This window comes from Mesoplodon densirostris, chromosome X (assembly GCF_025265405.1).
Source record: "Mesoplodon densirostris isolate mMesDen1 chromosome X, mMesDen1 primary haplotype, whole genome shotgun sequence".
Lineage (NCBI taxonomy): Eukaryota > Metazoa > Chordata > Mammalia > Artiodactyla > Ziphiidae > Mesoplodon > Mesoplodon densirostris.
Genome location: NC_082681.1, coordinates 137,145,628 through 137,158,205, shown reverse-complemented (window position 1 = coordinate 137,158,205; position 12,578 = coordinate 137,145,628). Strand labels below are relative to the sequence as shown.

The window sequence follows — 12,578 nt, the reverse complement described above, 5'->3', positions numbered from 1 at the left end:
CTCCCCGCCTCGGCTCAGAAGCCACTGCCACTTGGTGACTTGGTCTCGCAGGCAAAGGTGCTGGGAAGACACCCAGGAAGCCCCTCACCTCTGTGCGTCTTCTCCAGTAAACCCAGGGCCGCGCAGACATCCAGCAGCTGCTCAGTCCTGCCCGCACAGGTGTTGAGTTTGCGGGCGACATCCACGGCCTTCAGGGGGCCTTGGTCTTTTAACACATCAAACAGTTTGAGCTTGCAGGCCGTGAACAGGACCTGTCCGTGAAGAACAGTTACCGTTAGACGCACAACGTGACTTATCAATTCCTCTTTATTCCCAGGGACTCCAAACAGGGAGGGCAGGACGGTCAGAAACATCGAGCTCGTCAAGGGAAACTTCTGCAGAGGAGAGTGGGTTTAGGCTCCAGGTGGTACAAGGTTTGCTCCAGGTAAGACCAAATCGATGAACACCAAGCAGAGAAACTGTCCCAGAGGAGAAAGCCCAAAGCGCTGCTGTCAGGGGCTGTGTGGTGTCCCCCCAAGGTTCCTACGTCGACACCCCAAGTCCCAGGACCTCAGGATGAGGCCATGTGGGGACGGGGCCTCTGCGCAGGACACACCCTCACATGACACCGTAAACCTCCCTGGAGCTCTCACCTCATTGTGACGCAGACACCTCCAGGGGCAAGTAAAGGGGCACCTCGGGAAAGGGCCCCACCTGAGCTGCGTCCAGAACTACCGTGACTGACCTGGGGCGGGGGGTGGGTGACACTTGCTCCAAGACCCCCGACAGAGCCCGGCTTGGTCGGCGTGGTCAGCCATTGGGAGACCTTTGTAAGGAGACCCGTGTCACACGAGGGTGGATGGACAGATGGGGAGGTACGTAGATAGGTGACAGATACAGACAGGTGATAGATAGGTGAATGGGTGGGTGGAGGGATAGACAGGTAGGCAGGTGATAATAATAGACATGTAGATGATCTGTACAGATAGAGGGAGATGATAAATAAATGGGTGGATACAGAGATAGGAATAATAATAGATACAGATAGACATGACAGATAAGCAGGTGGACAGACAGATGATAGATAAACAGATAAACAGAGATAGAGACAGACAAATGATAGGAACATGGATGGATGAACAATGGAGAGAAGATAGATGATAACAACACATATAGAGAGATAATAAATGTAAATTATACACAGATAAGTAGAGGGATGGGTAGACAGATGATAGTTATACAGATAGATAACCATAGGTATACATACATTGATGATGTAGATAGATAAATATAGATAACAGATAGGTATAGATAGGTAAATGATAGCTGGATTAATGGTGGATACAGAGAAGATAATGATATATATATATATATATATAATGATATGTATAGATAGATGATAGGTATAAACACAGATGATACATAGATGGATAGATGATTGATAGATTGGTGGATAGATAAGTGATAGGTAGGGAGACGGATGGATGAACGGATGGACAGAAGGTAGATAGATGATAATAACAATAGATATAGGTAAACAGTAGACACACATAGATGACGGACATAGATTACACCTAGATCAGTGGATGGATGGACAGATGATAGGGACATAGACAGACGATAGTGACAGTATATATAGATTGATGCCATAGATGACAGACAAATGAGATGGATGGACGGATGGATGGAGAGATGGTAGATCGACAGACCGTGGAAGCACAGCACGACTCCACCGACTGCCAGCCTGACGGGCTGCAGCAGCGCTGTCTGCACCAGCTTCTCCAGGTGGATCAGAGAACCTGACCTACAACGCAGCATAACCACCCTCTGTCCTAGGCACACAGGTCCCCTCTCCTGAGGAGGAGGTGACAGGAAGGTGGCCGGGGTGGAGCGGGGGAAGGTCAGGCCCCCAGTCCTTCCCCAGCCAGTGTCCTGTCTCTCCACGAGCCACTGAGGCTGCCCCTGCAGGGCCCCAGCATGAGCAAGGCCGCCCCCTGCTCCAACCCCCAGGAGCCCAGAGCTGCAGGAGAGGGTCTGCTGGGGAAGGGGGAGGGCCGGGCCATGTGTCACAGCTGGGCGGGTGCACAAGTGCGTCCGCAAGAGCCAGAGAGATGGTGGAGGCCGTCTGGATGGGCCGCTGCCCAACCCACTTCCCATCGGGCCCCAGGCCTGGGGCTTCCCTGAAACACCTGCACACAGCTGCCTTGCACGTGGGCAACCTGCGGTCAAAGGTACCTGCTGGTTCCAGGAAGCATCGAGCTGGCCCAGTGCTGCACCCTCCCCTGCCCAGGACACCCTCTGGCTGGGACAGCTGCCCGGGATCCCGAGGCCACAGGACGATGACGACACACACACTGACCTGGTCTGCCCTGCAGGCAGCTGGTGTCCTGGGGGCCACAATCCACCTGCTGCCCGGCCAGCAGGGCTGCAGGGTCCCAGAGGCGGCCGCACGGCCGGCATTCCAGCCCCACCTCCCTGGGCTGGGGACATAGTGTGGGCCCCTCGCTGGGGTCACGTGAGCCCTGCTTACCTTCAAACACCCGCACAGACCCCGCCCTGCCCCCTCCAGGCACAGACCACAGTTATGGGCTCAACGGTGGCCCCAAAAGGATATGTGCATGCCCTGACCCCCAAAATATGGGCATGAGGCCTTATGTGGAAAGAGGGTCTCTGCAGAGGTGAGGAAGTGAAAGGTCTGAGACGAGGTTCCCTTGGATGAGGGTGGCCCTACATCCAATGACAGGGTCCTTCTAAGACACAGAAGAGGAGAGACCCAGACACAGAGGAGAAGCCCCGGGAAGACAGAGGCAGAGACGGGAGGGAGGCGGCCACAGGCCCAGGGACGCCTGGAGCCCCCAGAAGCTGGAAGAGGCAGGAAGGATCCTCCCTGGGGCCCTCTGGAGGGAGCGCGGGCCTGGGACACCTTGAGCTGTGGTCCCCGGGATGAGGGAGGATGGATGCCTGCGGTTTTAGGCTCCCCTGTGTTGGGGTCATGTGGTCATGAATCACACAAGTACCTTGGATGCTTTGAAGCCGTCCATCAGCTCCAGGAGGCCCGTGGGGAACGGGGGCCGGCTGTCCGCCCTGTTAAGGGCTGCATTCAGTGCGCCCGGAGCCTGTGACCGGTCTCCGTCCGCCTGCTCGCCACCATGGCCGCCCTTGGCGCTCTGACCTGGGTCCAAGCCACCTGCCTCCATGTCACTCAGGTTCTCGAAGGTGTCGACGGCGGGGATGGAGTCGTGCCTGACCTGCCGCAGGTCTTCGGGCCGGGGCGGGTAGTAGAGCCGTGCCAGCTCCTTGCAGAAGTGGTTCAGGGGGAAGCCCACGACATTGAGGAAGTCCCCATGCACGTACTCCACCAGCATCCCGCCCAGCGCCTGGATCCCGTAGCCACCAGCCTTGTCCCTGGGGCGGGGGGCGGGAAACCACAGGGGGAGGGAAGGAGAGTAGAAAAGATGGCAGCGATGTGGACCTTCCTGGGGTCAGCAGACCTGCAGCCAGGACCCCTGCAGGGGAACCCGCCAACCTTGGACCCGGGTGGCTGTGCACTGGGGCGTCCGGGCCCAGATCCCAAGTGACCCCTCGGTCCCGCCCCTGGGACGTGACAAGGGGCACCTGGCGGCCACTCAGGAAGCTGCCCCTCACCCCAGGCCTGGTGCATGGCCACCAGCAGGCTCTCTGAGGGGAGGGGGATTGCTGTCAATGACCCAGGCCCCCGGCTGTGCTCTCCTGCCACCTGCATCCCCGTCCCTCGGATGTCCATTCATGTGGGTCCTCGGCCCAGGTCTTCCCCGGGCGCCACTGCTGAGACCTCCTTACGGGGGAAGAGGGGCCCGTGAAGCCCCTCCCTCCGCCCTGACTCCCCCGCCTCTCCCGCTGTTCCAGCGACAAGGGCAGTGATCTGGGGCTCCCCCGGCAGTGAACCCACCCCCATGGTCCCCACGCCTGCGCCCACCCCCCGACCCTCACCCAGGCCCTTTCCTGCGGGAAAGGGGACGGGGGAGCTGGCATGCCCTCTGGTTCGGCCACTTGGTCCTGCTGCAGCTGCAGCAGTGAACGGCCTGACCCTGCCTCTCGTTTTGGTGTGTTGTCCTGATCAGACACGCCGATACCCAGCAGCTCTGCTCTGGACAGCCGGTACCACCCAGAGCCCCGTGCCCTGCGGAATCCTAACTCACAACGCGATGGTGTCAGGAGGTGGGACCTCGGGGAGGTGATGAGGTCATGAGGGTGCAGCCCCCGTGGATGGGATTAGTGTCCTTCTAAAAGAGACCCCAGGGAGCTCCCTGGCCCCTTCCTCCAGGCGAGGACACAGCCAGGAGTCACCATCTATGAACCAGGAAGCAGCCTCACCAGACGCTAAATCTGGCCCCGCCAGGATCTCAGACCTCCAGCCTCCAGGACAGTGAGAAATAAATGTCTCTTGTTTACAAGCTCCCTGCCTGTGGTGCTTTCTTAGGACCCCAAGCAGACTAGGATGCCCCAGACCTGAGGCTCCTGTGAGGACTCATCATCACAGAAGATGGTGAGAAGAGGGCCGGGCGCACAGCACACCCCTCACTGCCCTGCAACGGGGGCCCCCACGCCCGCCAGAAGGACAAGCCGGTCGGGGAGTTCCTTTGCTGTGGCTGCTTCCACAAGATCAATACCCCAGGGAGACTCTTCTCCCCTGCCTTTACCTTGAACAGGCCTGAGACTGGCTTTAACCAGCAGAACACGTGCTCGGACCCTCGGTCTCAAGAGCCCGGGGCTTCTGCGCTCACCTCCCCACGGCTGTCGGTGCCCGGCCCCTCGCGAGCACCCTGAGTGAGCCGCTTCCTGAAGGTACATGGGGAGGCTGGTCCCTGGGGCACCGTCAGACCCGTGGTGAGGCCACCAGCCACCAGCTGGCGCCGAGCCCAGCCCCAGCGCGGGTGGGGAGTGAAGCCAGCGAGGTTTCAGAACAAGCTGAGCCTCCGTGACCTTGAGAAGATTGCTGCCTGGACCCGGCGCACTTTGGGGCGGTCAGTGTGACATTGGGGTCATGGTGACCTCTGCCCTCCAGGGACCGGCACCGGCTGCCCCACCATCATGGGAGCAGGCATGGCGCCCTGGGAGGGCTGCATCCACGGGATGGGGACCCCTAGGAAGGCATCCTTCCAGCACCTTCCAGGCACCGGGGCACCGGGCTCGTCAGGAGCACTGGCCCCCAACACAGGCTGAGCCACGCGTCTGGCCTGCCTGCCGCCCACAGCGGGGACTCGGCACCGCGGCTCCCAAGAGAGACTCACATGGGCTCCCCGCTGTGGATGTACTCCCACAGCAGCTCCTCGGACAGCTCTGAGAACTTCACCGTGGTCTCCTCGTAGAACTCCGAGACCTCCGTGTCCAGCCGGCCGTCTGCAAGGAAGGAGCCCGCAGTGAGGGTACGTGGCCGGCGCCAGGCCCCCGCGTCCCCAGGTTCTAGCCGCTGCCCTCGGGGGGACTTGGCCTGAGCTTTGCGTGGAATTCACACACGGTCGTTAACGGTTCCTTTTAGACAAGGGCAAAGAGAAAGAATAAAACAGAAAAGAGGGCAACAGAATGGGCAAGGAGGAGAAAAAGCTGCCGCCCGCAGAGCCGGATGGCACGGGCCTCTGGTTTCTGTGCTAATTCATGGAGGAGAGTTACCACAGGGTCATGCTGCAGTCTACACGAGGCTTTGGGCTGTGGGGCTGGAAATGCCCCAGGCACACAGTACGGTGGCTATGCGTTGCGGCCAATCGTGAGGGCTCTCCACACCGGCCGTCCTGGCGTGAATGGTGCCCCCCAAACGTCACGCCCTCTGAAAACCTCAGAACCGGACCTTATTAGGAAACAGGGTCTCTGCAGATGTGATGAAGTGAAGGGTCTGTGATGAGGTCCTCCTGGAGGAGGGTGGCCCTACATCCAATGACAGGGTTCTTCTAAGACACAGAAGAGGAGAGACACAGACACAGAGGAGAAGCCCCGGGAAGACGGAGGCAGAGACGGGAGGGATGCAGCCACAAGCCCAGGGATGCCTGGAGCCCCCAGAAGCTGGAAGAGGTGGGAAGGACCCCCCCCCCCCCGGAGCCTCTGGAGGGACCACAGCCCTGGGACACCTTGACCTCAGACATGTGGTCCCCAGGACGGGGAAGGATGGATGCCTGTGGTCTCAAGCCCCAGGTAAAGGAAGCGCACTGTCCAGCAAGTGCTTTCTCCCCAAAGAGCACAGGTTAAAGTCCAGGACGGACCAAGAGGGTAAGAGTAACCCAATCGCTAATTAGCAGACAGACGCGCGGTCACCCACCTATGGGATGTGCTCGGGGAGCCCAAGGGCTCACACTCAGCCTCAGGGTCCTTCTTGGACCTAAAATGTCTTTTAAGCAGCTTTAAAAATTGTGCATTAAAAAAAAAAAAAAAAAGCACTTTGGGACTTCCCTGGCGGTCCAGTGGTTAGGGCTCTGTGCTTCCACTGCAGGGGGTACGGGTTTCATTCCCGGTCGGGGAACTAAGATCCCACAAGCCACATGGCTCGGCCAACACACACACACACACACACACACACACACACACACACACAGAGATAACACACCTTCCAGACCAAAAACCTCAAAGAAAGCATCTGGGCCGGTCGCGTTGGACGGGCTTTTATGACGGCCCCCGCCCCCCAGCATGGTCTCCATCGGGCGCTCAGGGTGAACCCCAGGATTTCCATGTGGGACCCTGACTTTCCCAGGAAGGACGGGAAGGCAGGGTCACGTGGAGCAAAGACAGAGCCGCCCTGCGGACCCGGGTCCCCGAGGACCCCCGGCTCCCCTCACGACGCCCGACTCCGGGGGTGGGGACGGGGACGGAGGTGGCCGTGGTACCTTTGCTGCAGCAGTGGACGATGGCCACGCCCGTGAACACACTGTGCTCCTTCCCGTTCAGCCTGCAAGACACGACGGGGCCCAGCGGGCGACCGTGTGGGGTGTCCGAGACAACGCCATCCCTGCCACCACCGGGCGCGAGCCCCCAGTCCACCCGCCGGCCCCGGCCACGCGGCCTCCGGGGAAACCTTCCCGCAGCGACCGCGCAGGTCCAGGCGAGAGGGCGCTCGGTGCCCTCGGAGCGGGGCCTGGGGGATGGGGGGGGCGTCTCACGGGATGCGAGGACGGAGCACCTGGGCCCCGACAGGAGTCGCCGGCCACGCCAGGAGGACCCGGGTCCTGGCAGCTCTCAGCGGCTCTTTCTCGGGTCCCTCCGCTCTCTTGGGCGTGGACACGCAGGGGGGCTGAGCCAGGAAGAGACCCTGAAGGTGGGTGATGGTGTGGCCCCCACCGCCTGCCCAGGGGCAGGGTTCTGGGACGCTGAGAGGGACAGGGCCTGCCTCCCATGGCGGGAGCTCAGGGGCACTGGGCTCCTGGGGAGACAAGTCAGGGGGAGTCGGGATGAGGAAGGAGAGGAGGGGCAGACACGGGGGCTCCCGGCCGAGCCCATTAGGGCAAAGCCAGCACAGCGTAAGTTCGAGGGCACCGGCCCATCCTCGGACCTGAACCTGGAGGGGCTGCCGGTGGGAGATGGGGAAGGTGATGCACGGACACCCACACCCCACCCCGAGGAAGCGCGGCCCCTCCACTGGGCCCAGGCTCCATCCGATGCTTTCCCGTAGGACGGCCAAGACCCACCCACCTTGACAACATGTGGTAGGCGTCCTGCTTGTCCACAGGCTTCTCCAGGATCATCGCTCCCACCGCCTGCAAGGGAAACGGGAGGGAGAGCATCATTTTCCGCTCCCTGGGCTGGTCTGTGCAAGCTGCACTGTCCACTTTTTAGATTCACTTTTTTTTTTTTTTTTTTCAAGCAGGAGAGATTTGTATACCGTGAATTTCACCATTTTGAACTAAACTGTGTGGTACATTTCCAGGGTTGGGCGAGGACCACTGTTGAGTCCCAGAACTTTTTCATCATCTGGAACACTCGATCCCCATGAGCTCCCCAGCCCCTGACGCCCCTAACCCGCTCTCTGTCTCTGTGGATTTGCCTGTTCTGGACATTCCCTGCAAATGGAATCACACACTGTGTGTCCTTCTGGGTCTGCTTCTCTCACTGAGCATCGTGTGTTCAAGGTCCATCCACGTGGTAGCCTGTGTCAGAGCTTCACTCCTTTTCATGGCTGAGTCATAGTCCACTGTGTGCATGGACCCCATCCGTCCATCACAGGGGGGGGATATCTGGGTTGTTCACACCTTTTGACTGTTGCGAATAATGCTATGAATATTCACGTACACATTTTTGTCTGAACACCTATTTTCAGTTCTTTGGGGCCTATATCTAAGAGTAGATGTCTTAGCTGGGGCTGCCCGAGAGCAGTACACACGGGGCGGCTTAAACATTAGACATGTATCTCTCCCAGTCCTGGAGGCTGGAATCTGAGATCCAGGTGTGGGCAGGGCTGGTCCCTCCCGAGGCCTCTCTCCTGGGCATGTAGACGGCCGTCTCCTCCCTGTGTCCTCCCAGGGTCGTCCCTCTGTATGTGTCTGGGTCCTGATCTCCTCTTCTTATAAGGACACCCGTCCTATGGGATCAGGACCCACCCTAGTGACCTCATTTTACCTTCATCCCCTCTTTAAAGACCCCAGCTCCAAATACAGTCATGTTCTGAGGTCCTGTGCACTAGGACTTCAATATAGGAATCGGGCTGGGGGACACAAGTCAGCCCGTAACACAACTGCTGGGTCATAGAGTAATTCTTCGATTAACATTTTGAAGAACCTGCAGCGTTCACTTTTTTACTTCCATGTAGCCTTAACCGTGAACCAGAAAGGATGTCTGATTCTCACCTGCACACAGGTAGGTCCCATCCACCTGGGCTGCACAGAAACAAATGCCACGTGAGGGCAAGGCAGACCCTGGGATCACCCCATCTGGCATTTTCCAACCCTGGAGTCTTTTTTTTTTTTCTTTTAATTGAGGTACAGTTGATTTACAATACTGTGTAAGTTTCAGGTATACAACAAAGTGGTTCAGTTATACATATACATATATATATGTATATATATATATTTCAGATCCTTTTCCATTACAGGTTATTACAAGATATTGAATATAGTTCCCTGTTCTACACAGGAACTCCAGACTCTTTCAAACAGGTGGTCCCTCACCTGGAGACCATGATGGTACCCTAGCCATGAGGCCCAGCATCCCTGGGAGATGCCTGCCATCAGGCCAGCGAGGGTCTCAGACAGAGGGTTGTCACCAGCATGGCAGAGCCGCCGTACCGATCACTGTGACCTCCCACCAAAAAGTCCAACCCTCAGTGGCCAAAACCCCTATCTTAGCGAGAACCGTTTCCCTCCAAAACATATGCCGAGGTCCCGATGCCCGGCTCTGTGAACAGGGCATTATTTGGTAATAGGGTCTTTACAAATGTAAGAAAACTTAAGATGAGGTCGTACTGCAGTAGGTGGGCCCTCATCCATGATGACTGGTGTCCTTATAAGAAGAAGGAAACTGGGACACAGAGGAGAAGGCATGTGAAGATGGAGGCGGAGATGGGAGAGATGCGGCCACATGCCGAGAGAGAGAGAGAGAGAGAGAGAGAGAGAGAGAGAAGGAGAGAGAGGCCTGGGACGGATTTCCCCTTAGGTCTTTCAGAAAGAACCAGCCTTGCCGAGGCCTGGATTTCGGTTACCAAGGACACGCCCGCCACACGGAGAGCCAGAAAGCAGACTCACCACGATGGTGTCTGCTCCGATGACAACATCAGGGGCCCGCAGGTCCTTCTGCAAGAAATCCAGACTCAGCTTTAGAAAGGACGACTCTGCATGTCTTACGCGTTTTCATGCCATGATGCACATGACACAGCATCGCTGCTCACTTGCGAATCCAGCCTCACTTTGGAAAGCAAGATTTCAGCGTCCTCGACACAGCAAGCAAGGAAGACGTGACTCCAAGACACTCATTGGAAACCTGCACACAACCTTCTGCTCTGGCTGCACTTAAATTCTAACCTTTCCACGGCCGGAAATCAGTCCATCCATGTTCACTGATTTATACCAATACTTCTTACAGCATTAACTTGAATATATGGGTCATATATGTTAACTGCGATTAGGTATTATTATAACACATAGTAACAGGTAAGCTACTTTAATTCTATATCATAAATGACACTATTATATTAATTAGTATATTATATAGTAACACACAGCAATAGATAAGCTACATTAATTCCATATCATAAATGATACCGTTACATTAATTACAAGAGTATATTATATAATAAGACCTCATATATATATTGTAATATCTATATTACATAGTAACACTCATAGGAATGCAGAGGCTGTATTGTTTCTATATCATACATGACGTTGTTATATTAAATACCATAGTATATTATACAGTAACAGTAGTAGATAAGCTAGGTTATTTCTGTATCATACATGATGCTGTTATATTACACATAATATATTATATAGTAACACTTAGTAATAGATAAACTACATTAATTCTATATCATAAACGATGCTATTATATTAGTTACAATAGCATATGACATGGTAACACCTAGTAATAGATCAGGTAGATCGATTCTTTATCGTAAATGGTACTATGATATGAATTGCAATAGTATGTTACATTGTAGCAAAGGAAGAGATAAGCTACGGTCTATAAATGATACTATCACATGAATTACAGCAGTGTACAACACAGGGACCCTCAGCTATACAGACGCTAGACTAACTGCATGCTGTAAATGGCACTTATTTATAACCCGTATGTTTAAAACCTGAAGACGCCCTCCTAGCAGGAGACCCAGGGAGAAGCAGAAGCAGAAGCGCTCGCCTGGTGCATCCTGACGGCCACCTCCAGGGCCTTCTGCTTGGCCGTTTCCACGGCGTATGCGTACGGGGTAGAGAATGAGGCCTTATGCAGCTTCTCCTTGAACCTGGAAGGGACCACCTCGAACCTGAGGCCCTGAAACAGGACAGAAGGGGTCACGAGGGTTTATGGGAGGAACCTGAGGATGCTGACGGATGTGCAGGCTCTGCAGGAACTGGCCTTTCCCCGCGCAGCCCACCTCCCCCGACCATCTGGTCTAGGCACTGGATGCTGACCAAGCGCCAAGCCCCGGCCGCAGGGGGCGCGGGACTTGCAGAGGCCCCGGGGGCGGTGGCGGGAAGACCTCTGCACACGCAGAGGCCAGCAGGGCTGTATTGATTGGGATGCTGGGGCCTGCAGCCGCGAGGGGTCAAAGGGCTCCCAGAGAGTCCCAAAGGCTTTGCCTCCACAGGGGTCAAACTACTGAAGTGACACCGCCTGCAGGAACTGCCACAAAAATGCCACTAACGAGGGCTGCGCGAGGGTGAATATGGCTGCTTTAACTTGGTCCCCTAACACGGGTGACCAGGCAGCCCCTGTGGAAGGCAGGTCATGGACACAGCGACACCCAGAGTGGGATGGGGACGGGATTGCGGGTCTTGCCCACAGAGGGTAAAACTCCCATCCCCACGGGGAACCCCGCGGAGCACCCAGCTGGCTCTTACTTTCCCTGCATCCCAGCGCTCTCCCCTCCATCACGGACCTCCCGCACCCCCAGGTCCCCCGGGACCACACTGTGAGCCCCCCTCTGCTCTGTACTACCCCAGCCGTCCCGCTGGAGGTACGGACGGCACCCCTCACTCTGCACCTCCGGCTCCTCTCCCCGCCCATGTCCAGCCAGGGCCGCCTCCACTCCCCTCTCCCCTACCCTCCCACGCCACACAGCACAGCACCCGCCCGACCTCCCCCGGGAGGTACAGGCAGCACCCCTTACTCGGCACCTACCCCTACCCCAGCCCACTCCCCCCACCCAGGCAGGGCCTCCCCATCGAGACCAAGCCCCCGCTGGAGCCTCTGTCCGCTCCTGGACAGACTCGGCTCAGGCCCACAGACCCCGGCCGGCAGGGCACCAGGTCTCCAGGCCCTGGCTGGAAGACGCTGGCCCCCAGATCAGGTAGACTCCTCCTTCCCCCCGGCCCACAGGCCTGGACCACGGTCACTAGGGTCCTGCCCCCTGTTCCCTCAAGGCCCCAGCCTTGCAGAGACCCCAGACCCCCAGTCACTAGGCCCCAGCCCTGCAGACCCTGGACCTTAGACCCTGTCATTAGGCCCCATCAGGAAGCCCCGGCCTGCACACCCCCACCCCCACTAGGCCGCCCCAGTCACTAGGCCCCGGCCCTGCAGACCGACCGACCCCCGTGCCCCCGCCCCCAACTAAGCCCAGGTCACTAGGACCCTCGGTCACTCGTCTCCAGCCACCAGACCCTGCCCCCCCCATCACTGGACACTCCCGGTTACTCCCGGCCCTGAAGACACCACCCCGCCCCCAGCTAAGTCCTGGTCACTAGCCCCCGGGTCACTAGGCCCCTGGTGACTAGGCCCGGGTCACTAGGCCCGCCCCAGACCCCGGCCCTGCAGACCCCGGCCCAGGCCGGGCCCAGGCCGCTCACCGCGTTGCTGAGGATCTCCTGGCGGCGCGGGGAGGCGCTGGCCAACACCACGCGCTTGTGCTGCAGCTTCCCGATCACCGGGCACAGCACCATGGTGCCGCCGCGACCCGAGCTCGACTCCGCGCCTGCCACCGCGGCCCA

The 12,578-nt window shown here is 57.7% G+C and overlaps 1 protein-coding gene across 2 annotated transcripts in view; it reads right to left on the bottom strand.

Moving 5' to 3' along the window:
- Nucleotides 1-12,578, bottom strand: part of ASMTL (acetylserotonin O-methyltransferase like) — a 27,217-nt gene extending 14,639 nt beyond the window's left edge. The window contains exons 1-9 of one of the 2 annotated variants that reach the window (XM_060088056.1): nt 12,438-12,578; nt 10,792-10,923; nt 9,678-9,725; nt 7,633-7,697; nt 6,831-6,892; nt 5,250-5,358; nt 2,997-3,384; nt 725-805; nt 89-251 (exon numbers count right to left, since the gene is read on the bottom strand). In XM_060088056.1, the coding sequence (XP_059944039.1) occupies nt 89-251; nt 725-805; nt 2,997-3,384; nt 5,250-5,358; nt 6,831-6,892; nt 7,633-7,697; nt 9,678-9,725; nt 10,792-10,923; nt 12,438-12,530 (1,141 nt within the window). In that variant the 5' untranslated portion in view covers nt 12,531-12,578. The remainder of the gene's footprint in view (nt 1-88; nt 252-724; nt 806-2,996; nt 3,385-5,249; nt 5,359-6,830; nt 6,893-7,632; nt 7,698-9,677; nt 9,726-10,791; nt 10,924-12,437) is intronic. The other variant, XM_060088058.1, reaches the window with a different exon arrangement.